General features: G+C 37.0%; 1 protein-coding gene across 1 annotated transcript in view; it reads right to left on the bottom strand.

Moving 5' to 3' along the window:
• Positions 1 to 2,091: 2,091 nt before the first annotated feature.
• LOC110101909 (very-long-chain aldehyde decarbonylase GL1-10-like) overlaps positions 2,092 to 27,488 on the bottom strand; it is a 30,664-nt gene continuing 5,267 nt past the window's right edge. The window contains exons 3-5 of the mRNA XM_020830006.2: positions 3,525 to 3,672; positions 3,399 to 3,431; positions 2,092 to 2,400 (exon numbers count right to left, since the gene is read on the bottom strand). Coding sequence (XP_020685665.1) covers positions 2,329 to 2,400; positions 3,399 to 3,431; positions 3,525 to 3,672 — 253 coding nt within the window. The 3' untranslated portion in view covers positions 2,092 to 2,328. The remainder of the gene's footprint in view (positions 2,401 to 3,398; positions 3,432 to 3,524; positions 3,673 to 27,488) is intronic.

The following is a 27,488-nucleotide window of genomic DNA, read 5'->3' on the forward strand; positions in this document are numbered from 1 at the left end:
TTTAATTAAACATACTTATATGATTATTTAGAAATACACTTATGCAATGCTAGTCTTGATCCATATAAGACTATAAGTCAAATGGGATAATTTTGACTCCATAGATGAGATATCCATTTCTACTCTTTCTCTAGCTTTTCTTTTTAATGCTAAGGCTTATAAGCCATACATTCTTTCAAGAACTATGGGACATATTTATTTTTCTATGAATCAAAGTCTCTTCGTTAAATTGAGATTACGAGGCTCTTTGCTATGATACAATTCATTATTGTTGATATATAAAGTATTTCATTATAAGGCTGGGTCAACTATGTTTATATCCAAGTGCCGTCAAGCTTGTTCACTTGTAATGATGGAGCCATGAAATCTTCATAGAGTCATTTCTATATATTTTTAGATTTATCAAATAAAACCCTTTTGGCCCATTCACTACTTTTGACTAATGCATAAAATTTTTTACGTGAAAAGGTTGTTATTTACTTGAATATGACGATTCACCCTCTACCTATTGGTATGACTTATCTTGAAGCATAGACTATCCTATAATGACAATGCTTTTCAATCATAATATATTCCTTTGATGTTTATTAAATCAAATCAAAATATAAGTATAGCTCCTTTATTAAAAGTTTCTCTAGAGGTATACAAGATTGCAATATTAGGGGATACATATCCTTTAATATACCGACGAATCAGATTCTCTTTAGTTTTAATTTTAAAATCTTAAAATTAATAACATAACTTTTTATGAATATTTTATACGAGTTCAGATAAGACTAGTTTATCCCATCTCAACAACCTCTTTTCTCATCTTTCCTTCTAGAATCTTCTATACAAAAAGATACCCTCATATCATCCATATTGTTTTTTAATCAGGTTTGATTTGAGACAACTTTCTTACTATTTTTAAAACAGTTTTTTTTACAATTTTTTCTTGAGAAAATTTTTTGTATTAAATAAATGTTTTAGAAAGCAATAAAAAAACCGTCACAAATAAAACCTAAATCATCATTTAGGCTTTGTTTGGGACGGTTTTTTTACTGCTTTTTAAAACGGAGTTTTAGTACAAATTTTTTTATTTTTGTACTAAAACGGAGTTTTAGAAAGCAATAAAAAAGCAGTCCCAAACGAAGCCTTAATTTCTACCATTCTAGCTCTATTCTCCACATATTGGTTATGCTATTCCTTATATCTTAACAAGTCTTCCCCTCAACATATTCCAATGATCATAATGACCATCAATGCATTAGTTATGTTGTTGCTCCAAAAATCTAAACTTAGTGAAATAGAAGAGAACAAAGATGCTGTAGTAATCTGCTTCTCTCACAAATCCTCTCTATTTGCTAACTCTTTAAAACCTTACACCACCATTAAAAAAAAAAATTAAAGTCAAAGAACAATACAGCTGAAAAGTATACACAGTAAAAAAATCTAATGAAAGATAAGTAGGATTTGCTCATCATAAAATATTATGATACAAAATCTACATATTTGAATATTACTTTCAGAAGCACTCACTGAAAAGAGGGAATACTTCTTTACTTAACAAGAGAATTGGATTGCTTAGCAAACTGGCTTGATAATGTTTTTATCAACTATGCTAAAGGTTAACATACTGGGATCTCAATTAATGAAAGTTTACTGTTAGGAATTTTACAATTTAATTGTTTTCTTATGAAGAATTGAGTTTCTAGTGATTGGATCAAGAAATATGTTGCACCATTGATTTAGTCTTCGTTTGGGACGGCTTTCTTCCTGCTTCTTAAAGCAGCTTTCTAGTACAAAAATTATTCTTTTTTTAACTAGAAAGCCGCTTTAAAAAGTAGTAAGAAAGCCATCCCAAACGAAGCCTTAATCATTTTTGCAAGAATAATAATAACTTCATATGCACTTAATGCCGTATTATCATATCAAGCTTTAAGTTTTGTTTGAGATGACTTTCTTACTACTTCTTAAAGCAGCTTTTTAGTACAAAATTTTTTAAAAGAAGTAGTAAGAAAGTCATCCCAAACAAAACCTTAGTTGAATGAAGAGGTTCAGAAAGTAGATAATTGCTACATTTTATTAATGTTATGTAACTGGGATTGGCACTGAATGAAGGTTTCAACTAATTCATTAAAGTTCCCGATAAATAGGTCAAAAACAATTCGTTAGTACAAGTAGTGTGACTTTGATACAATAATAGAATAATGGAGGAGGATCTAACTCGATATGAATTACATGACTAATACTACCTGCAGTCTGGCATATCATCTGTAGCCATAACTTCCGTTGGCCGCCATAACAAACAAAAATGATAAATTTTGGGTAAGGCATTAAAAGCTGGACCTACTCAATTTTTCCGATGTGGTTTGAGATGTCTATTCCGTTATGTTCCTCTGCTGTCCACTGCTCTCTCAACTGTTACAAGAAAGAACTAAGTTGTTATGGATAGAGAGAAAAAGAAAATCCTTTCACAAACAAAGAAGCACTTATCTGGAACACTATATTTTTAGATTGTTGATATTCTAATTCCACAAACTGGAAGGCATTAGAGACAATGCTTCTATTGCTGTAACATGCATCATATACTAATTACTCACTCGGTTCATGTAAGCTCATAGTTCATTTGATGTCCAAATCAGATGTTTCTGTATTTGAAATTTGAAGAATGGTTGCCATTATTAACCTCACACAATGGAGCTACAATTTTTTTTGTGATCAGGGTTATCTACCCACTGCCACTTTAAAGGAAGCGCTTGACGGCGTAACTAATCTCTCGGCAGAATCTAATGAGGCCACCCGCCGGCACAAATATTAAGGCACTCAAATTCCTACTAAAAGACAGGTATTTTGTAGGTCAATGAGATTTTGTAAGATTTTCAACTTCCAAAATTTTAATCAAGATTTTCAACTTTCAAAGTTTTGTCCATATCTTTTCCCTTTTGTTCTGTTAGGTATGCCATAAGCTATGAATTTTTTTAGCATGCAGGGTCAACCGTCGTCAGGTGAGGGCTTTGAGACATTACTCATAAAGATATGTAGTAGTTACTTGATTTCCTACACAAGTATTTTAAAAAAACAACTTTAAATTTGATAAATCCGCATTTTCTTGAATATAATTAAAATCAATATCAGATTAAATATATTATCTATCAGCATGCAGTACAATTAGCCATAAATCATAAATTGAATTGCCGCTAAAGTGCAGTACTAATTCAATAAATTCTTATTTAATATCAATTGAAGAAAAAGCCTAGAAGGGTTCTAAGTTTTTTCTCCAATAGATGATGAATAACAACTTGCGATTTAACTCTTTTGCAACCAATCCATGAGTTTATAGTTGCAATCTTGCAGAAAATGCTCCAAGATAAAGGCATCAAAATGAAGATCATTATGGCAAGAGGATGTAAACTTACCTTTGCAAGGTGTGCTTTCTGAAATCTATAGCCCTGAAATAGAAAAGAGTACTGAGGCATTAGCAAACAGATTCCATTTTACAAAGCAATCATAAGCTTTACAGAAAAAAATGGTTTAAGTAATACCTTGTCAGTCCCATAAATGTAATCACAATAGGTAAATACTGATGCAAAGTTGCTTTGGCTCTGTCCACCAACATAATGGTGATAATCATGGTACTCCGCGCCTCCATAGAAAGGAATAAATTTGGTAGGGTTAAAGGGAAAGTCATAGCTGTATAAAGTGAACTTTTTAATAGCAATAATACAGTGCACAAAATAATTAAATAAAATTCAATAGTAAGAACATCAAATTTTTAAAATCAAAGCAGTACAAAAAGAAAAGAAAAAAAAACATCACTATATCGATGTCTCCAAAAAATCCAGTTAATCGGCACGAATCTTGAGATAATATTCAAATCATAAACTTCTTAAAAAAATCAGGACCATCCAAAATCTAAATTAAACAAACTTGTAGTTGAACTTAACATCTCAACGATACATACCCATCAACATCACAAATGATCCGATGTAAGTCCAAATGAACTCAAATTAAATACTTGAAATATATTTGATCACTTCTTGTGGGTTTCGAAAATTCATGCCCCGGCCTCTCCGCAAACCCCTTTCTTTCTTTTCTTTCGAGTCGTCGATGAGAGTTTTAACATTTAAGTTCTAGAGGCAAATTTTTAGAAGGCAGATTGGGTTTTGAATAGGTATTACCAAGAGATTTCGCCCTCATTTTGCGAGAACTTTATGATATGAATTCAGGTTTCCTATAGGCGTAAGCCCCTATAGTTAATTACCCCTCCCGATAGTGGGAGACAAATTTTTATTAAGGCTAGTCGTCAAACAAATACGTAAAGGTATGTGGTATATGGTGTATAGTAGCAGCATGAGCTTTGATATTTGAAATTTGATATTTAAAATTAAAAATTTCACCACCTTGTACTTAAAGTGGATGGTGGGGGAATGATGATTAATCAGATCAAGATATCATGGTTCTGTCATCCCGGATCATCATTGTCCCTGGTCTACTTAGTCAGACGACCCAACCAGACAGAAGGATTCTTGTCGGCAACCATGGATTCTTTCATCTAAGGGTACCTTGTAGACCTGAGGTGAATATTTGTCTAAGAGGACAAATCTGAACTCACCTTATCTAATAGAGGGTTTTATGCCCTATCAATTATATCCTATTGATTCATATCCCAATGATTTAAAGCCATTAGGGAACATGCAGGATATGACTATGATCATAATTTAGTGGTGCCATTTGGCGGCAAAACCATCAGGTTTAGAGGGTCCTGGTAATAATCTTTTAACTGTGGTACCATTTGGCGGTGAAGCCACTGGTTAGAGGACACGTGCTATATCCTTACTGGCAAGAAACTGTTTAGAATAAATCCTAGTGATATTCTCAATCAGACATTCGCTCTTTGTGAGCTAAAGTGACTTCAAGGTTTGTCCAGATCAGTAAATTAGTGCAGATGGTGGACGGATTCTTCTTTAAGTATTTGATGATTTATTTTAATTTTAAATATTTTAAATTTTGTTAGTGTTTTATTTTTGAGCTTTTTATGGTCGTTTGGGTGGATTTTTCAAGTATTTAAGGTCGCATCTAGTTGAGATTTTATGTCAACACGGTCATCATCAAGGTTTATTATTGACTTTACGCCTTTATTAGTAAACTTTTTTGTTATTAGCCTTGAAGGCCTAATATGAACGTATACAAAAAAATATTTTGGTCGATGTTGTGACTGTATATTTGTTTGGTAGTTCGATCCATGTCGACTCCTATCCATTCATGTAAAAGGATCGAGCTCAAACTTAAGTTCAAGTTTGACCCGCATAGCATCCTCAGAAGTTACGTGTGTACATGCAACAAGCTCGTCGGGGTCCATGCGAGTATATACTTTTACATGCATTTTTGCATAACGTATTTATGTAACAGTTACAAGTATATAGTTCCAGACTCTTTCGATTCATGAGGGGGGGGGGGGGTATTTTAAAACGCTTGATACTGGTCAGCTGTGCGAAGATGCCTTATGTCTGCTTGTACGAGTATTGCAAATCCATTGGCATTGTGCTATGCTGGAATTCCTTTGTTGCTTTATATAAGTAGATTGTCGTGCACTAATATATAAGACTTCCACAATTGCTAATAGATGCTTGCACTCATCGCAGGCTTCTATGCTAGCTTGTAGATAACACATTATGCATATGACAAATCTTCTATGGCAGCTTGTAGATGCTTGCATTTTTTGCGTATCACCCATCTTTGCTTTCAGGTGATTAGTGTATTTGCTAGATGTTGGCTTAATACTAGCTGTAGAAATAATTTGGCATCTACTATATGTTGTTCATCGTCATCTATAGGTGGGCTACTGTGCACAGTGAATTTCTTGTACGTTTGCCGCAATCTGCTTAAATATGTTTGTATGGAACCTTGTATTTGCACCATGCTTACAATCATTACCCACAGGCAGCTTAGTGTATTTACTTGCAGCAACATTAGTTACATGCAAGCCGCATTCACTTCAAATTCTTCAAACACCCCTTGGTTGACGATGCATTGCGTAATCGATCATTGTTGTTTGCACAATTGTATGTGTTTTCCCACATGTTGAAGTTGTCTGTAGGGCATTTTTGCATTCATTTCCTGTTACTGATTAACACTCGTAAGCTTATTGTACATGTGACAAATCTCTCATCGTCGTCAACAGGTTTTCGCCATCAGCACATGCTCGTGAGTGCTTGCATATATTACAAGCTCGTCATTTTTGTCGGTAAATGGTATGTTGCATTCGACATAACTCCCCTATCGATGCTTGCAAGGAGTTTCCTATTATTCGTTGAACAATGAATGTCGCCATTTACAAGAGTTCGTATATTGAATGTTGCCATTTACAAGAGTTCACCATATCCATCACGCATCGTCCTTCATTATTTGCGGGGATTTGATATGTGTGCTTATAAGTTAATGTTGACTATAGGGAAGTTAATATGGTCATTGTGTCTTCATGCTTTGCTCGTGAATGTATCACTGCAAGTCCCCTACTACCACTCATAAATAGTTCATTGTATGCATTAGAGATTTTTTATAGCTTGGTGCATTTGTTTGGACTTGTGTCCAACATAAGACTTTTCATTAATATTCAATGCGAGCATTTCCTGTTCATTGGTGTTTATTTCAAGTTCTTATTTGCACATTGATGTTCGTTTGGATGGTCAAGATTATTAATTAGCACTTCGCACTTTTCAATTTCGTTGTGCCTTTTAGAATTTAAAGTCCAGTTTCCTGCTATTTGAATTGAGTTTTGTTCCCAGTAGTCCGATTTACATGTTCAGTACCCTGCATTTTCGTTCAAGCAAAGTCTTTGTAGTTTAGGACAGGTCCCTCGTATTTTTTGAAGTTCTGGTCCTCCGTCATTTGAATTTCGGCAGTCTCCCAACATCTTCCCCGTTTAGGGGGAATTTTGGGAGCTGAGCCTTCTCTATTATGCTATGAGAGCACGTAAGATAGGTGTCAGGTGACACTCCGTAGTCTTCAATCCTACAATGCTACGAGAGTGTGTAGGAGTCTTTAAGGTAGCTTTTTGAAAGATGCGCAGTTTTTGTCTTTCCCTGCTAGCATTGAGGCAAACACAGGTACTTAGTTTTATCCTCGCCACGCTACGAGAGCGCTTAGAGGCCTATTTGCCTCGCCGCAACCATCGCATCGGGTTTCCCTCCCACCACACTATGAGAGCATGTAGGGTGATCCGCCAGCGTGTCGCGAGCCCTGAAAATGGGATTTTAGGGTTTTGAGTTTAAAGGAGTAATTATACCTGAGCAATGAGCGACGACGATTGTATCGGTGGCACGAGGATCGAGGTAATTCACACAAAAATCATTTTCTCATTCTTTTTTTTCTTCCTCTTTTTTTTTTAATTTCCTTTTTCTCTTTTTTTAATACTAAGAATGATAGATAATAAATACAGTAATTAATAGTAATAATTAATAATACTAAAAGTAATAACAAAAAATAGGTTGCTTTTGTTCAAATTTTGTGAATGTAACTATATGTATGGCACGATTAAAGGAGATAATAGAGAGGTTTGCCTGATTTTGACTAGGAGATGGAGTGATAGATGGCTATTGGTTATTTGGGCTGAACTGGTTTCAAATGATTGGGTAAGGTAACAGCACATGAAGGAGCTGAGACAGTCATTTATCCAGGCAGAAGAGGGGCTCAGATAAGGGAAGAGGAGTTGAATACTTGGCTACTGGAATTGGATTTCTAGAAGGAAGGGGCTTCGGCATGGATCTTCAGGTAGGTCGGACGGATATAGTGAGTGGTTGTAGGGTCGGCCGCAAGTGTTGAGAACCGCACGGGTTGAGGTCGGTTCGAGAGGTGTAGTTGCGGCTGTGTGGATTGCTCAGGTGGATCGAGATTGTGTAGAGGGATTGGTGCTGAAGAAAGTCAGATGGAGCTTTGTTTGGGCTTAAGGCGTGAAGATTGATCAATTAAGGTGAAAGGGGCGCTCCGTTGCAGCACCGATCGAGGGTGGCTGGAGGTTCAGGAGTAGGTAAAATAGACGTCGGGTGAAGTTCGGTCATGGTCCTGCACGAGGGAAAGATTGGAGCGGAAGAACTGCGGTTGGGGTTGGGTAGATCGAACAGATTGAGGCTTACGACTGCGTGGGAAGTGATCGTGAGCAGGAGTGGGAGAACAAAGGAAAACATTCCACTGTGGGGGATCTTGTTTGCATGTAGATGGGAAAGAGTCAAAGCCCTGCTTGTTCATGTTTTAAATTGCCAAAATTGAGATCTTCCCATCACCATTTGAGGAGGACACTATGGCGACATCTTATAGAGCAGTTGAATTGCGTTATTTACGCAGGATTTCCAGAGATTTGACTAGGGATTTCAACGGGATACGAGGTTAGCTTAAATTTATCTTTTTTTATAATAGTTATAATAATAATAATAATAATAATAATAATAATAATAATAATAATAATATCATTAAAATTGTATAAATCAATAAAAAACTTACATGTTTTAAATTTTGTGCGTTGACCCTTTGATTTGCATGCATTTCTTCAAAATTCGCGCATTATAGTCTGTATTAGGTATTGTCGGTGTTTCGAACACAACGATGAAATCCGTTTTGCGATCGAACGTTGTTTTGGGTGAATATGCGCGTCAATTTTGGGTGTTGGTCGTTCTTTTTCACCAATCTCGTCTGATTTGACTGCGAGGGGTTCCCTCTTAGATAGTTTGGGTGAATTTGACGTCCTGATTGCAATGGCACAGTTCGTTTGGCAATCAGAGATAGTTTGGCCCTACAAGTGATGCACCACGTCTACGCGTATGTTGCTTAAAAATTGCCGTTTTTGTCTCTTTTTGTGTGTTTTGATGTGTAGAGTTCAACACTTCTAAACACTAATTGAATGACCAAACATTATCTCAACATGACAAATCTAACAAGCCTAGGATCATAAAATTTTGACATTATTAAAACACTCAAATGATAAATAAATATTGATATCAAGTTGAAATTCAAACTTTATGACTTAGAGTACATTCTTGAACATTATATTTGTATCGTTACTTCATTATCAAATTTTAACAATAGTTATAACCTTATTTAAAATAAATCAAAACTTTGAAATGGCAACTCCATTGATGAAGAACAATTCATCTTTTTAAGCAGAGGCACTAAAGCATATAAGGGGAATACACACCACTTATTAGGTTAGTATTTTATTAGAGTGTACGAAGAAACAATTACGCACCGCCTATACAAGATGGTGGAAGACTTCTCTTAAGATAAAGTGGAGTCCCAATATCAAGAGAAGCAAATCTCTTCTCCTTGTGATGAGATATTTATACTAGAAGAGGGGGGAGGTAAAGTGTTTTTTTAGAGAGAGAGAGAGAGAATATCCTTTAAAATAAAAGAGAAAATTTCTTTAAAATAAAATAAAATATATAAAAAAGGCCAAAAGGAACCTCCAGGAACAATCGTCGCATTGACAGGTGCAGACTGGCACTAGCAAACATCGGCTATGGCCAGCTAGCCCGAACATACCTATTCTAATGTCTTTGGAACCCTTGAGGTTGTTTTTCCAACATTCTAGACTCAATTTTGGAGTCTAAGGGAGCCTCTAATTTTAAACTCAAGCTAATTTTAAAGAATTTGGTGCACAATTTCATAATAATTTTCGGATGAAATAAGCTTTGAGGTTTTACTTGGTTTATGGAGAGTTGAAATTATAATTAAAAAGATTTTACTTGTTTCATCACCTGAGGGGAGGTCTACATTGGGAGTGATCGCATTTCATAATTTATTTTAAAATTATAATTTTGTGTAATGAAGTTTTTAAGAGACTTAGCATATATTTGCTAACAATATAAGCTTCAATCTCTTAAAATTGGTGGACAAATGATATGTCCCCATTATCTTAATTAGAAAGAATGTCAAAGCATTATTCAAATTGAAAACTTTCTAAGAAAATATTCAAAATCATCTAAACTCTAATTTAAACAAACTTATAGTCAAATTAATCATCTCAACAATAGGATACATCAACGCCACAAATGATTCGATTTGAGTCCACATGAACCTGGTTCAAGCACTTGAAGCAAATTTGAAAACTTCTAGACATTAATTGATGGATCAAATAGTCTTCAAATATGGTGTGCTTATAATAAAATTGAGCAGCTTGACAACAAGTATCTAACAAGCCCAAGACCATTTAATTCTGACATCATTAAGACACATAAATGTTGGATAAACTATATATGATCAAGGAGATCAATATAGATCATTTGATGATGTGTTATGGATTCTCGAAAAATTTATCAAAATGCCCTGCTCAAAAAAACTATAAATATGACTATATTTTCTACAGGAGGGGAGGTTTGAGACCCAAGAGAGCAAAACAACTCGATCACATTTTTTGGTGATCACTATCAATGATTACTATTATCAATCATCTCCATCACTCTCAAAATTCCATCATTTTGCGATTATCACTTGACTATTAATATCAAACCCTATTGTTAAACTTGAACTATCCACCTGTGGACGCTTGATTTTTAAAATCCCTATAATGAGAATCAAACTATTATTCTTAATTGTATATAATCCCATCTTATTCAATTGTAAGGAAAGGAGGATTCTTTTGTCATCCAATATATATTAGATTATTACAATTAGATCAGACCCGTGATTTTTCACATTATTGAATTTTCCAAATAAAAATTTTTGGCCTCTTAAAACTTTTGTTTGTGCATATTATATTTTTATATAAAGCTTAAGATATAAAACATAAATTCTGCCGCTGCAAATTTTCGAGAACATAACACAAATCATAATCATTAGCCCTACCCACCCAACTATTTTGGAATGTACAACAACAACAATATCAAGTCTTTGTCCCACTACGTGGGGTCGGCTACATGAATCCTTTTTTGCCATTGTATCATGTTAAAAGTCAAATTCAATTGTGGAATGTAAAAAGAAAAAAAAATAAAAATTAACAAGTTATGAAGTTTAGATATTAAGGATCCAATCACAAGGGCCAGACTGAATCAGATGGCAATTAAAACATTTGATTAGCATGTGAAAGGTAAAATTATTATAATCATTTTCTGCATTAACCTTTTTCTCAAGTATTTGGGAACTTCTTTGTTAATATATCTCGATTCAGCCCAGAAAAGTGCTAAAGTGATGTAGTGTTAACCACCACCAACAACAACAACAACATCAAGTCTTTATCCCACTACGTTGGGTCGGCTACATGAATCCTTTTTCTCCATTGTGTCCTATTAAAAGTCAAATTCTCGTTTAAATCTAATAAAGAAAGGTCATTCCTAATATTTTTTAACCAAGTCTTTTTAGGTCTACCCCTACAGTTTACCTTCAACTCCCTCTCTAGTCTTATCAACAAGGAGATAAGAAGTAAACCAAGGTAAAATGCAGCAGGCAAGTGGAAACCGCTGCTCAAGTGATTTCTACGGACCCATGTAGCTTTGTTTCTCTAAACATGGATATAATGCACTGTGAGCCACTGTCAAGCGTAGCAAAATAAATACATAATCTAAGAACCGCTAAAAATTAGCGTTGGTACGAAATTTCAAGCAACGGCTTTATACAAATTTCATTGTTAAATTTTAAGAGTTGACTTCAGTCACTAGCATGGAATTTCAACCAATTTGGAAAATAAGTTTTCATTTCTTTCATTTCAAAATGGGCTCTTTGAACAAGCTAAAGTTAGAACATAGAACCATTTATTATCAATGTAGATTCCAAATAAATGACTGAATTATCAAACAAGCAAGCATTTTGAACTAGCTACCCCTCTCTGAATTATATATTAACAAGAGGCTCACATTATGGCTATGCATTTTTTCATCCAAAAGTAACAATGTTGTTAGAATAATAAATTATAATTTCTATTTGGGGAAGCCGCTTGAGTAGATGATTCTTAGTTTGTCAGAAGGTCCAAAAAAACCTCTCTATGTAGGAGTCCTATAAGAACTCTTTAACTATTTATGATGAGAACAACAAGTTGGCTGCTTACCTAGCTACCCAAGCGAGGTGGGAAAGACCACTGTTAGGATGCTTCGGTAATAAGAGGATGCCATATTGAATGCCTTCCTAAAGACTCCAAGAAAATGAGGCTTACATCTCTACCTTGATATCAAAGATAGGTGTTTTAAATTATAATCATGATGATGATGAGTTAGTTTTGGTAATTGCACGATGATATTGGTTGTAGAAAGAGCAATAAGAGTTGGATAAACAAGGGTGTGTACAAATTTTAGATCAAATTCAAGTGCAAGATTTTCAAATTCTACAAAAATAAATCATAACAATAAAGATAATGAGAGATAAAAGACAAGAATGATAGAAAAAAAGAACGACAATGAAAATTAACCAGATGGTGTTAATGTATTCCAAGGACATGCATATTACGAACTTCAAGTATTTCAATTATTCAAGTTATTTACACATGTTCATTGAGCACTTACGTTGGAACAAATTAATAATGAAGGCTTTTAAACTTAAAATGCAATCAAGTATAAAAATTTATTATCTTGCCAAATACACTTTTGATGAAACGACTAATGAACATCATTAATTTTCGCTTGAAGCGATATTTATGATTTCTAAAATGCAAAATACTCAAAAGCCTTAAATTTGCTTTGGGATGTTTGCTCAAAACCATTGAGACACAAATGAACGTCTTTGATTAATAAAACTTAAAAAACATCTAAGGCTTTGTACCAACTGACATAACTTTATCTATCAACATCAAGCATAAGCTTTTATCATAATTTTATCTTCAGCAAAATTCAGGCAGTTTTTGCTGAACTTTCTCCGTCTCAAAGGATTATGTTGTCACATTAAGGGCCCCATGCACTAGGTATGCCTTCCACAGACCCTGTATTACAAAAGGCTAAAAAATGGTATACACCCTTCTTAATCAAAAATAACAATGTTACCAAAGCAAGCAAAAAATAAAAATAAAATAAACTAATTATGCTTAAAGAAACCTCCAAGGAGAAGATTCTTGTTTTTCAGAAGTACGTAGATTCCTTCCTACATGAATATTATAAGAACTCCAAATTTTCATCATGATGATAATAACATGTACAAAATAGTATCATAAAAGGCGAGTTGGATGGTTGCCTGGTAACTAAAGCGAGGCAAGTTGAGATCATAGTGCCCTACACTTCTCTCATATGGCTTTATTATTAAGGAATTGCCTAATGAGCATTTTACTGAGGTGCCATGTGATAAGACTCATGGTTTGATCGGAAAGAAATGCTTAAAATGTGGAACATAAGTCAGTTTTTTATAATGAAACAGTAATGTAGAAAGAGCATTTTGAGTGGGAGAACTATGAATACACATTAGGAAATAAGTTAGATCAAATGTTAGGTTCAAGACCTTAAAACTCAAGAGTGGTAAACCCTGAGGATGAGATGATTTCAATGAGAAAAGGGAGGAGATGGAAGATGAATGGTGAGTGAGATGAGATTTTTTGGAAGTAAAACCACATAACAAAAGAAAAATAAAGAAACTGTGGAAATGAACACCAAGATTTAACATGATAAAATCCGAAATCCGAAAAAATATCACGGAATCACACAACATCAATAAATTCACTATGAAAATAGGAGGAATTGTACAAATCTCTTTTCACGCTCTCTTATCTCATTGTCTCTCTTCACTTCTCACACACTGTTATCAATTCAAAATAGATAAGAGACGCACTTAAAAACATCCAAAGGACGCAACCCTTCAAGTGAAATATGAAGAGGGAAGAAAAACTACTCAGCTTGACTTGCAGAGCCAAAGTGCTAGGGCTGAAGCATAGTAGCCCTTCACTATCTGTCTCCAGCCCAACCTTGAAGCACTGTAGTGCTTTGACATATAGAGTCGTGCGCTATACAACTGTACAGATATAATTTTTCTGGGGCATCCCTCTTGAACACCAGAGCAAGAGGCGCACTGCTTCCCTGCAACCCCCTGCAAGCTCCTCATTGAGCTCGACCGATGGAATTGAGATCTAAGTCAACAGCACAACCCGATTGATCAACACAATCTAAATCCACACAAAACTAACAGAGATCATGGATGAAGATGGAATAAATAGTGGCATAGATTAGCATATCTCCAATTCTTTGACGTATCTCTACGTATCTGATTGACGACTAGCCTTAATCGAAAGTTCTCTCTCGTGATCGAGAGGGGTAATTAACTATAGGGGCTTGCGCCTATAGGAAACCAGAACTCAGATCATAAAGTCCTCACAAAATGAGGGCGAAATCTCTGGGTAGTGTCTTATCTACAAACCCATCTGCCTTCCAAAATTTACCCCAGAACTTAGTTCGTTAAAACTCTCTCGCCGAATAAGAAAAAGCGAGCGGAGGCCGGGGCCGAATTTTCGGAGCCCACATTTGAATCTATAAATTTAAATAGTTTGATTATTTAAATTATTTACACATGCCTTTTGAGTATTTGAATTACAAAATCTATTTAACAAGGATTTTGAACATAGAATATAACAAGCCTTAAAAAGTTATTATTTTGTAAAGCATTCTTTGTTGTGATGATAATAACTTTATATTCTTCAAAAATATTCTCCATTACTGAATATATTTATTAATAACACTTTTTTTAGTGTCTCACTTTACTTCAAAGAGCATCTATGATGTTCCTAACAATTTGGGTTTTCAGTTGCCTTATCACCGTATGGGCGCTTGGGACTTTGAAAACATTTTTTTTCATGTATAGGATATTTGTTAGGCATATAAATTGTGGAATCACGCCTTAAAATAATCCTCAAAATCAACCCTAAAATGAACTCTAAAAATTAACTCCACGTAGTCCGCCTTACCTTTCCCCCAACCAACTCTTCCGCTTGGTTGCTTACTCCAACTAGCCCACACCAACCATTTCGCCTTTTGCTTGGATCCACCCAGCTTGCCAACTACTCTCTCTTCTTTCCTTGATTCATTTCCACCTCATTAATTCATATGATTATTGATGCCACCTCACTAATCCATGTCGGATATCCTATTGTAATTAATTATTTTACTAATTTTAGTGCCTAATTTTGTATATTTCCTATTAAAAGGTGCCATAAGATTTGTATAAATTCTGCACGAATGATGAAATGAAACTACAGATTTATTCAAAAAATAAGAAATAATAATTTAAGGCATCTCAATCTATATAAGCGCAATAAATCAAATCAATCCTTATCATTGAATTTGCTGAGGGAACTATTTAACTTGCAATTCAAAAAACTCTTAGCAACAAAGGTAAGAAATTCCACCGAATACCCTCTACAGTTATTTTTATCATATAAAAATATTTCTCATAATCATCAAAACTTTCTCACTAGCCTAAATATGATCTTTATCCCTAAGATCGTCTTTAAGGATTTGAGTAATGGAAAATAGAATAATGAAATAAAGGATGAAATGGAAGCTATTAAAAAAATAACAAATAAAATTAGTAAAGTTACCAAAAGAAAAGAAACTAGCGGAATGTGGATGGGACTTTATTGATGATTCACAGTCATGTATGAAGCTAGATTGGTGGCCAAAAGCTAAATAAAAACATATGAGATTTATTACCATGAAACCTTTGCTCTAGTTATTAAAATGAATATTTTTTTAGTTCATTTATCATAGCATCTAAAAGGTATTGAAAACTACAACAATTTGAGGTGTGTACCTAGACGAGGAAGTATATATGAAGAATGTACAAAGATTATCTCACATATAGAATATAAGATATGTAAGTTAATAAATTCATTGAGTAAAACTCAATTTTGCTCAGAAATGTGCCACATTTGGCTTAATACAAAAATATAAAAAAATCCAACTTTTACAAAATTCAACAAAAGTAATGTCATTGTGTTCTACTTATTGAATTGAGCAATTCGACATATAGAACTATAAGTCGAATTGCGAAGGATTAGAAGTTAAAAAACTAAAACTCATTTGCATTTTTCCCTAATTTAAAAAAAAAAACTCATTTATTGTTAAAAAATAAAAAAACACTGTAGCTAGGCAATTAACCTGTGTCGTTAGGCAAATTGGATAACATGCAGTGTTAGAAAACAAGGGTAATTAAGTAAATAAGTGTTTACTTAAGTCAAATTAGTATCCCTTCAGCGATTCCTTGCCTTTCTTCATGTTATGCTCTTGGGTTATGGAGAATCGAGTGCTGGATCGGTCGGGTGGAGGAGCTCAGGTAGGAGTGGGTACTGGTCGAACTGTGGAGCAAGCTTATTTCAGCTAGGGTTTTTTTTTTTTTTTTACATTGAAAGAACAGGAAAAGCTTAGAAGAAGGAAAAGCATAGAAGAAGATAAAGCGAGAAAAAAAAAAGAGAGGAAGAAGGTAATAGAGAGAAAAGGTAAGAAAGTTTGGTAGCATATTTATAGATTTGTTTTGTGAAAAAGTTTTCATTTCAATATATCAGATGATTATTCAGGATATTCGTAAGTGCGAGGGAAATTAATACCTAGAGTCATTTATGCAACGTGAAAATTGAGAATTGATTTAATTATATGATTCGGATAGTATATTGTGCAAATTGTCAAACAATGATTTGGGTTCGTTTAGATGCCCTATACACGCAAGCAAACGTGAGATGCCTGACTTGGTGGGTCCATACATCGACACGGTAAGATATATAATTTTGTTAATACAGTAGGCAAGTCTAAATTTTATGAATGTATGCATACAATTTATTTTAATTGGTTGTGTGTAGCATTTGTTTATGCATTCCACATGTTTGTGATTAGCCTGAATTGTGATTCATACAGCCATTTCACATGTCATTCTTTGTGATCTATGAATATGTTATATATGCTTCCTCGTGCAATGTTATTAAATTGATACATGTAATTTACATAGCTATACCTTCTTATATAATGATACACATTACAATCGTATTGATCTGCATGCACATATATATTTAATTATAGTCAAGGAGGGGATTAATAATATTAAGACAAAAGCAATGATCAGATAAGTTTGAGAAAATGTCATATTAGGTGATAGGCGGGTGGGGGCAACGCAAGTGTGACCTCAGGAGCTTATGGGTTGTAGACTTAGACCTGAACATCTAGACATGAAACCTTTTGAGGATAAAAAATTAGTTATGAAATGAACTGAAAGATTTATAAGTGCTTATCTATTGTGTTAGATATTGAAATAAACTGAAAAATGTTTATTTTCCATATTGTATGCACATGCAAGGTATTATGCGACATGATTGAATGTTTTTTCAAATGAGCATAATTCTTACATGCAAAATTATATATTATACATACCTTGCATATTCTCCGTTAAAGTTGCATCAAGTTTGGTTTGATTACATACAAATCTTATATGCCTATGTTGATTCACCTAGGGTTGTGCATCAAGCCGGCTCGAGCTCAGCTCGATAAATGGCTTGTGAGTCGAACTCAATAAGCTAGCAAGCCAAATTTGAGCCAACCCTGATTGAACTCGTTAGCTCTAAGCCAACTCATTTAAAAAATATTAATATAAAATACACTTAAAATATATTAACATTCAAGATTTTAAGTAAAAAGTTATTAAAAATGTTTAAAAAATATGTCTCCATTTATTGTAATAAGTGATTCTTTATTAAATTAAACATGGATTGGGAGGGAAAATTTGAGTGATTCTTTATTAAATTAAACATGGATTGGGAGGGAAAATTTGAATGAGGGGTTATTTAGGGATTATGTAGTTTTCCTATTGTTTTAATTAGTCTTTCTTGTTAGGGTTTGGGATCATCTTGAATTGGAAGATAGATTTGAGATCTAGGGTTTGTTCTTTTGGGTTCTAGGCTTTGCTAGAAATTTGGAGAGCTGTTTCTTCCTCTCGAATTAAAGAAACTTGTATCTTGTATTATTTTCTTGTTCTTGGATTGAATAGAAGTTTCCTTGTGTTTTCTTTCCAATTTTCTGAAATTCATGTTTCGTATTGCCGATTTTTCTCTGAAATCAGCAAATTTCTCACTGTTTTCACCGATTATTGTTAGGTTTGCTTGTGAACTCAAGTATTTCCCTTGGGGTTACTTCCGGGCGAAAGTGGGTCTTCTCTTCGGGACCTTCCGAACTCAAGTATTTCATAACAAATTCGTATCAGTCTACCAGAGCATTGTCTTGGGACCATCGGCAGCTAAAATTATGAAATTTCAGTGGTGAAATTTCATCTGGAAGATCTTCTCGTGATTCTTGGGAAAAAATATGGGCGGGAAGAAGGTTGAAGTTTTGGAAGGCAAAATTGGGCAACTTAAATCAGATTTGGAGTAAAATTTTTTCTGATTTTCAAAATCAGATATTATCCAATAATGAAAGAATGGAAGAGAAGTTCATTGTGATGGAAGAGGTGTTGAAGAAATTGCTAGAAGTGAAGACCAATCCGACGACATCGGAAGCAAGGGAAACCATCAGCGGCCATGAAAAATGTGAAAACCCTAACATGTTTAGGGGAAGGGAAAATCCGGAAGTGGAGATCTTGGAGGGTGAAGATGGAATGCCTCATCTAGAATCACTTTCTAGGGAGGAGATGAGCAATGGTTCGAAAGAAGAGCTGTTGATTTTGCATGGAGAAGGGAGGATTTCTACCGCACAGGTGCTAAATTTGAAAAATGAAGAGGGGGATTTGATGAAGGGATTGGGTATGATCGCTAAAGGGAAGATCGTGACAACTGGGGAGCACCTCCTCTTCGTAGAATGGGAGGTTATGGAGGATTCAGGGGCAACGGGGGTGACTCAAAAGTGAGGAAGATGAAGATGCTCATCTTTGAGGGCAAGGATAGTCATGGCTGGATCTACAAGGTGGAACAATATTTCGCCATCAACGGGTTGACGGAGGAAGAGAAGCTGATGGCGGCACAATTGTGTTTGGAGGGGAAAGCACTGGCATGGTACCAATGGCATGACATGAGGCAACCTATTCGGTGCTGGAGGGAGTTCAAAGAGAGCTTACTAGAACGTTTTCGAACCGGTATGGGAGGAGACTTCTATGAGCAATTATTTGCCTTGACACAGTAGGGGACTGTGGCAGATTACCGAGACAGGTTCGAGTACTTGGCGAGCATATTAGACCGGCTCTCTAAGGCAGTGCTAGAGGGGAATTTTATGAAGGGGCTTAAACCGGAGATACGGGCAGCGGTTAGGATGATGAGGCCAAGAGACCTGGGGTAGTTCATAGAGTTAGACCATTTGGTGGAGGATCAGAAACAGCTGGAGAGAGGGACTAGGGGGAGCAACTCGCGGGGGAGGGGGGGATCATACAGGATGACCACCACCTTCTTAGCTCCTAAGGGGCCAGCGCCAGGGAGGTTGAAGGAAGTGCCTAAGGAAAGAGCTAGAGGAGGGGGTAATTTCAAAAAGCTGACTAAAAATGAGATACATGAGAAGAGGGCAAAGGGGTTGTGTTTTAGATATGATGAGAAGTATATGTCAGGGCATAGGTGTAAGGACCGAACTCTTCAGGTTCTCACCATCTGTGATGATGAAGAAGCTGAAGAGGGAGTTGGGAGTGGCTTATAGTGGAGGAAGAGGAGAAATTGCATCTGGATGTGGCAGAAGTCTCCATAAACTCAGTGGTGGGATTCACTCTGAATCACACTATGAAAGTGAAGGGAGAGATAGCTGGTAGAGAAGTGGTAGTGTTGATAGATAGTGGGACAACCTCCAATTTCATCTCCACCCAGATTGTTGATCTGCTGGGGGTGAAATTAGTGGATACAAGAGGCTATGAGGTGATGATGGGCACGAGAATGGTGGAAATGGGAAGAGGAGTTTGTAGGGGAGTGGTGTTGACCATTCAGGGGATACAGGTGACGGAGGATTTTCTTCCCTTGGAGTTGGGAAGCACTGATGTCATTCTAGGAATAAAGTGGCTACAGACCTTGGGAGAGACCAAGGTCAATTAGGGGACACTAAATAAGGATGGGACTAGTGGTTGGGGGGAAGAGAATGGTGATTCAGGTTGATGCAGGGCCATTTAAGACTGAAGTATCTCTCAAGTCTCTGATCAGAACAATATAGGAGGTGGGAGGAAGATATTTGGTGGAGTTGCATCGCTTGGAGGGAGTCAGACTAGCGGAGGAGGGCAACATTCTCTCTTCAGTGCAGCCACTCATATAACATTTCAGCGAGGTTTTTCAACATCCCCAGGACCTACCACCACAAAGGGAGTTGAAGCATACCATTACTTCGAAGGGGTGTTGCCGATCAGTGTTTGTCCCTATCGTTATCCTCATATTCAAAAGGATGAGATTGAGAAACTGATCCGGGAGACGCTGGAGGCTAGGATTATCCAGCCGAGTTTGAGTCCTTTCTCTAGTTCAATCCTACTAGTCAAGAAGAAGGATGAGAGCTAGCGTTTATGTGTAAACTATAGAGCTTTAAACAAGGGGTAAGTGCCAGATAAGTTCCCTATTCCTATGATTGATGAGCTATTAGATGAATTGTATAGGGCAGTCATGTTTTCCAAGCTGGATTTAAAATCAGGGTACCATCAGATTAGAATGAGGGAGGCAAACATTTCAAAGACAACTTTCAGAACATATGAAGGGCATTATGAATTTTTGGTAATATCTTTTGGGTTTACTAACGCCCCCAAAACTTTCCAGTCTTTGATAAACAGCGTATTCAGGTAGTATCTCAGGAAGTTTGTTCTCGTGTTTTTTTTTTTTTTTACATCCTGGTGTACAACAAAACTGAGAAGGAGCGTCTGGATCACTTGAAGGTAGTTCTAGGAGTTTTATAGGAGCATCAGCTAAGGGCTAACTTAAAGAAGTGCAGCTTTGCCAAATCTAGTGCGAAGTACTTGGGACATGTAGTGTCCTAGAAGGGAGTGACGGCCGATCAAACAAAAATTGAGGCAATACAGAAATGGCCTATGCCTAGGAACCTAAGGGAGTTGAGAGGTTTCCTAGGACTGACTGGTTACTACAGGAGATTTGTGAGGGGATAAAGTATCATAGCTTGGCCCTTGATCGAGCAACTGAAGAAGGACAATTTTTTATGGGGAGAGGCAGCGACTCAGGCTTTTGAAAAATTGAAGAAAGTCATGATTATAGTTCCAATTTTAGCTCTTTCGGACTTCAGCCAGATCTTTGTAGTGAAGATCGATACGTCAGGATATTGGTTGAGAGCAGGGCTGATGCATAATCACATGCCTATAGCATACTTCAGTCAAGTGCTGTTGACCAGGGCGAGACTGAAGTCGGTGTTATGAGAGAGAGCTGATGGCCATTGTTTTGACTATTCAGAAGTGGCGCCCTTGCCTCTTGGGTAAGCATTTCATTGTCCGGATAGATCAGAAAAGCTTGAAATACTTATTGGAGCAGAGGATGGTAACAGAAGAGCATTAGAGGTGGTTGTCCAAACTACTAGGCTATAATTTCGAGATATTTGTGATGCCACGAACCTGCATCCATATTCCCCACTTATTACAATATTTTCATGGGAGTGCAGTTAGAGGTCATTCTGAGGTACAAAAGACCAACATGAGACAAGCTGCTGAGTTATATTGGAAAGGGATGCATAAGGACATCGAGGAGATGGTGGCCATGTGTGAAATATGTCAAATGAACAAGTACATGGCTATAGCTCCAGGAGATTGCTACAACCATTGGAACTTCTAAACAGGGTATAGGAGGAAGTGTCCATGGATTTTATAGATGGACTACCACGATCAGAGGGATTTACAATCATTATGGTGGTGGTGGATAGACTAAGCAAGTATGCACATTTCATTCCATTATGGCACCCCTACACCGCAGTGACAATGCAGCAGCATTCATCAAGGAGGTAGTCAGACTGCATGGGATTCTAGAGTCGATAGTTTTTGATCGGGACAAGGTGTTCTCAGCCAGTTTTGGAGAGAGCTATTCAAGTTACAGAGAAAAGTTCTCAAGAGAAGCACTACTTACCACCCACAGACATACGGGCAGATGGAGGTTGTCAACAGGAGCTTGGAGACTTGAGGTATTTTGCTTCTGAAACACCAATGATGTGGGCCAAATGATTAGCATGGGATGAGTATTGGTACAATACCTCGTACCACTCAACTTCTCAGGTGATCCCTTTTAAGGTGCTATATGGAAGAGACACTTCACACTTAGTACACTTTGGAAAAGGGAGCACACCAGTATCCTCAATGGAGCAGCACTTGGAGGAAAGAGATAGGGTGTTGGAGAAGTTGAATAAACATTTAATGAGGGGTGTAGTAGATCATGAAGATGCAAGCGGATGCACATAGGAGAGACATCCAATTTGAAGTAGGTGAAAAGGTTTTCCTAAAACTGCCGCCCCACAGACAGAAGACATTGGCCAACAGGAGAAATGAGAAGTTATCCCCAAGGTATTTTGGCCCCTACGAGATATTGGACAAGATTGTAGCAGTGGCATACCGCTTGAAGGTTCCCCCATCCGCCACTATACATATAGTATTCCATGTGTCACAGCTGAGAAAGGCTATAGGGGAGCATGGCTTAAATTATATATGGTTTGGCAGGGAAATTTTGAATGAGGGGCTGTTTAGGGATTATGTAATTTTCCTTTTCCGTTAATTAGTCTTTCTTGTTAGGGTTTGGGACCATATTGAATTTGAAGAGAGATATAAGATCTAGGGATTGTTCTTTTGGGCTCTAGCCTTTGCTAGAGATTTGGAGAGTTGTTTCTTCCTCTCGAATTGAAGAAACTTGTATCTTGTATTATTTTCTTCCTTGTGTTTTCTTTCCAATTTTTTAAAATTTCTGCTACGTATTGCAGATTTCTCGCTATTTTCACTAATTATTGTTGGGTTTTCTTGCGAACTCAAGTATTTCCCTTAGGATTACTTACAAACTCAAGTATTTCCTTTCACGATGTTCCTCAATTGTGTCTCGTGTCAAGGGTCAACATGGGGTGTGACACATTATATGAGTTGAAGCAATCTGCAAGTACGTAGTTCTGAAGGTTTGTCCTCGTAATGCTAATCATAGAATACAAACAAAGTCAAAGAGACAATATATTATCAGTGAAATACATGACTTTATGGGAGTCTCAACACTACTAATTTATGTTAGCAATATTATCATTGAATGACTCGGGAAAAAATGGAGAATTTAAATAAAAGGGCACTCTTAAAACTTAAAATCAAAGAATTAGACAAGCTAAAGTACTTTTTTGCCACTGAGGTTGCAGTCTTAGCATGGAATATTTATATCATACTAAAATACATAACATTTTTGTTGAAAGACAAAGTGAAGTTGGGATACAAGCCTATCAAGAACACAACGAAATCCAATTATAAATATGGAGATGTTCCAGAAGACACAATAGTGGAAAAAATCTTCTATCAAATACTTATCACATACTAGACACACAAGCAATCAATGTGTTGACTTAATTCATGTAAAAATCTAAAGAATCACACCTAGGACAATATATAGAAATTTATAATATTCGAAGGGAACTCCAAGGAAAGGAATTATATTTAACAAATAGAAATATTTCATGAAGCTTGCATAAATAAGCATTAAGCAGGTTATATAGTTGATAAGAGATCAACTTTAGGATATTGCATATTATTAGCAGGCAATTTGATGATTTGAACAAGTAAGAAAATAAAATATGGTAGCAAGATCTAGTGCATAAGTCAAAATTTGATCTATGACGCAGTGAATCTATAAATTTCTATGGCTCAAAACTATCTTAAAAGATTTAAAGGTTAAATGGAATGACTTACAAGACTCTCTAGTAATAGCAAGCCAATAATCAATATTACATATAATCCCATGCAACATGACCAGATTAAGTATATTGAAATTGATAGACATTTTATAAAAAAAGAAGCTTGACAGTAACCTTTTTTGTATTTCATTCGTAATCACTGTGAACAACTTACAGATATTATCACCAAAGGTTTATCATAGGTAGTCTTCCACAAATTATCATGCAAGCTATGAATGGATAAAATCCTTTTATTCGCTTGAGGGAGAATGTGGAATCAACCTTTGAAATCTTGCCTAAAATCAGCCCTAGAAATTAGGCCCAAGCATTCTGCCTTGCCTTTCACTTAGCCAACTCATCCACCTCGCTAACTAGCCCAACTAACCCATGCTATCCTTTCAACCTCTGCCTGGATCATGCTAGTCCACTAGATGCTCTCTATCCTTTCCTTATTTGGTCTATTGTCACCTAACTGATATATATGATCATTAGTGTCATCTCACCAATTCACGTGAGTTTTCCTATTGTAATTAATTATATAGCTAACTTTCAACTCCTTGTTCGTATATTTTCTATTTAAAAGGTTTCGTAGGATTATAGAAATGCTAAAAAAATGAAATAAAACTCAACCAACTCACTTCAATTCCTGTGATAAATGCTTGAAATTATACATGACTATTTTCTATTTCTTTCATGGCTCAAACAAGGGTAAATCTATCTATGACTCGTCTCACTTCTTTCATCCCACTCCAATTTTTTTTCCTCATCATCCCATATTTAATTGTACCAATTTAAAAACTGAAAGCTTCACGGTAACTTTACAATGAAAATTCCAAGAAAAGTAGAAATTACCTCCATCTAAACATAGTATTCGTTTGTACTTCCAAACCTTCTTGTATAACAACTTTTTAACTCTGAAAAATTGTCAGCATTCCTCACTCTCAGCATCAACACAATGCCATCGGGACCACTAGGAAGTGCAGCCTCACCTCTCTTTCTGCACATTCCGCCTGCTTCACAGACTGTACAAAACGGCTCTAATGTTCCCTAACAAACCTCTGATTATCTTCCTATATAACCCTCTATGTAACACCTGCTATGTATCAATGTGAATTACCTTGCCACAGTAACTTGTTTTCTTTACATTCTTTGTTTCTTGCTTCGTCTGCTATTAGAAGCTCTTATGGTATTAGAGCTTCCGCCTCACTGCTCCTAATCCTTCTCCTACCTCGTCTCAATGGCAGATCAAGCTTCATTAGCTCCCAACCCTTTGAACTCCTCTCTCTCGACAGCCATGGCGAAAATCACGATACCTTCACCCCTCAAGTTTTTTATGAACAATCTGAAACTCATAGTTTCAAGCCAGCTTACAAGTGACAAATATGCCATATGGAGACTTAAAATATACAAATGGGTTTGAAAAATACCTCACAGGCGAGCAAACCTATCCATCAGAACCCACCTCCTCCAGTGCTGACTATGGTTCTCGCTTGTGGTTTTTAATCGACCAAAACCTTGTCTCGACGCTTCTCTCTACCATCTCACTAGAAATACTTCCCTATATGTTTAATATGTCCACTTCCCATGACATTTGGAAAACTCTTGAGCCTCTCCTACAACCCACCAACCGCTCTCGAGTAATCCAGCTAAAAAGTGAACTTCATCGCATCCAAATGTGTGATAGCACCATGACACTAGATCTTGCTCATTTAAACACTCTAGTGGACAATATATCCGCAGCAAGATTCAACATTGATGTTGAAGACATCATTATGTATATCCTTAATCATGGTTTAAAATTGCGCAATAAGAGGCGCGCCTCAGCGCAATTTCGTCCACAATGAGTTCAAGATTTGAGACGTACGCCTCAAGTTTACTGAGGCGCGCCTCGCCTCATGATTGAGAGGCGTCCGCCTCTAAAAATTATGCTCGGTACTGAGCAGTACATGCTCGGTACTACTAGATAAATGCTCAGTACCGCTTGGTACCAAGCACGTATATGCTCGGTACTAAGCAGTATATGCTCGGTACTGAGCAGTACATGATCGGTACCACTAAGTACATGCTCGATACTAAGCCAGTACTGCTCGGTACCACTCAAAATAACTCTTACAATAAAATTTTTCTGTTTACGCAATTTTTTGATTTTGAGGCTTACGCCTCACGAACGAAAAACGCCTTAATACCTGAATACGCAATTTTAAAAATTGTCCTTAATGGATTGCCTTCCTCATACGACTCCTTCAAGAAGGCAATAAGCACTGCTCAGCAACCAATTAGCTTAGTCACCTTGTATTCCCTCTTGTGTAGTGAGGAGGTTAATCTTCAAATAGAACTTCAGCGGGACTCGACTACCAATTCTAAAACCACTACTCTTTAATCAACTTGGGGATCCACTCGTGGTCACTCCTCATACCAGAACCGCGGCAGAGGTCGCAACAACCAACCCCGCAGCTCTGGATTCAATGTCCGACCACAATTCGTCTTCGCACAATCAAATCAGCGCCCTCTCTATCAAATCTATGGTAAAGTTCGGCATTTCGCTCTCTCCTGCTGGCATCGCTTCAACCCCTAATATGTCCCACCTCCGACCTCCTCTTCATCACCTTGGGTGTTCTTTACTCATCCAAATCAACCCTCCACCGAGTGGGTTCTGGACTCTGGAGACTCCAACCACCTAGCCGTGGACGCCACAACATTCAGCATTCTCTTCCTTACCCTGGAGCTGACTCCATTTCAATCGCAAATGGCACCTCCCTTCCCATTCAAAACAGCGGGCAAGGCCTCCTTCCTCTGCTGGACACCAATCATAACATTATTCTCCTCCATTTCCTTCATGTGTCTTCCCTATCACATAATCTTTTATTCATTCATAAACTAACTTTCGATAATCACTGCACAATATCTTTTGATGCTAATGGCTTTGTCATTAAGGACTTGCTGAGCAATCAAGTACTACTCAGTGGCCATTGCCGTAATGGTATCTACCCGGTCTTCTCTGCCTCGCCACCCACTTAGACCGCCTTTCATACAGCACTCAAGCCGGCATCTCTCTGGCATGCTCTCTTGGGACATCCCCACCAGCGAACTCTCCACAAATTATCTAAGCTTTTTCCATCTTTAGTTCAGTACTTCTCTTAGTCTGTATGCAAGTCTTGTAACGTGGCTAAAAGCCACGAACTATCTTTCAATTCTTTATTATGTTGTACCTCTCAATCCTTTTCTCTTATTCACTCTTATGTGTGGGGGACCGCTCCTGTTTCCTACCCCTATGGTCACTACGGGAAAACACGCGAATACCGTCGGATTTTCCGGCGGAACCTTTTGGACGGAAATAAACGGCGCAGTCACCGGCGGATTTGTTCGACGTAAGGTTTGCGTTAACAGTTCCGGCGCAACATACGTCGGAAATGAACCGACGCCTTGTCCGCCGGAAAAACCGACGGTATAGGGATGCCTGAACCATTTCCGTCGCATGTTACGACGGAACTATTCCGACGTACGGTACCGGCGGATAGTGCGCCGGCTTATTTAAACTCAACGAAATATATCCGACGGATTATACGTCGAAAATTATACCGACGTCACTATTGCCATTACCGGTGGAAGTTCCGCCGGTAGAAGCCCTATTTCGCGAACCCGAACCCCTCTGGCCGTCATTCTTTTCCTTCCATTCTCTCACTTCGATTGCTTCGCTCGTCGCCCTCCGTCGCCGTTCGTCGCTCGCCGTGGTTAGACGTCGCCGACGGTCACCGGACTTCGCCGTCGACGATCACCGGACTTCGC

The sequence above is a fragment of the Dendrobium catenatum genome, unplaced genomic scaffold (assembly GCF_001605985.2).
Source record: "Dendrobium catenatum unplaced genomic scaffold, ASM160598v2 fragScaff_scaffold_974, whole genome shotgun sequence".
NCBI lineage: Eukaryota > Viridiplantae > Streptophyta > Magnoliopsida > Asparagales > Orchidaceae > Dendrobium > Dendrobium catenatum.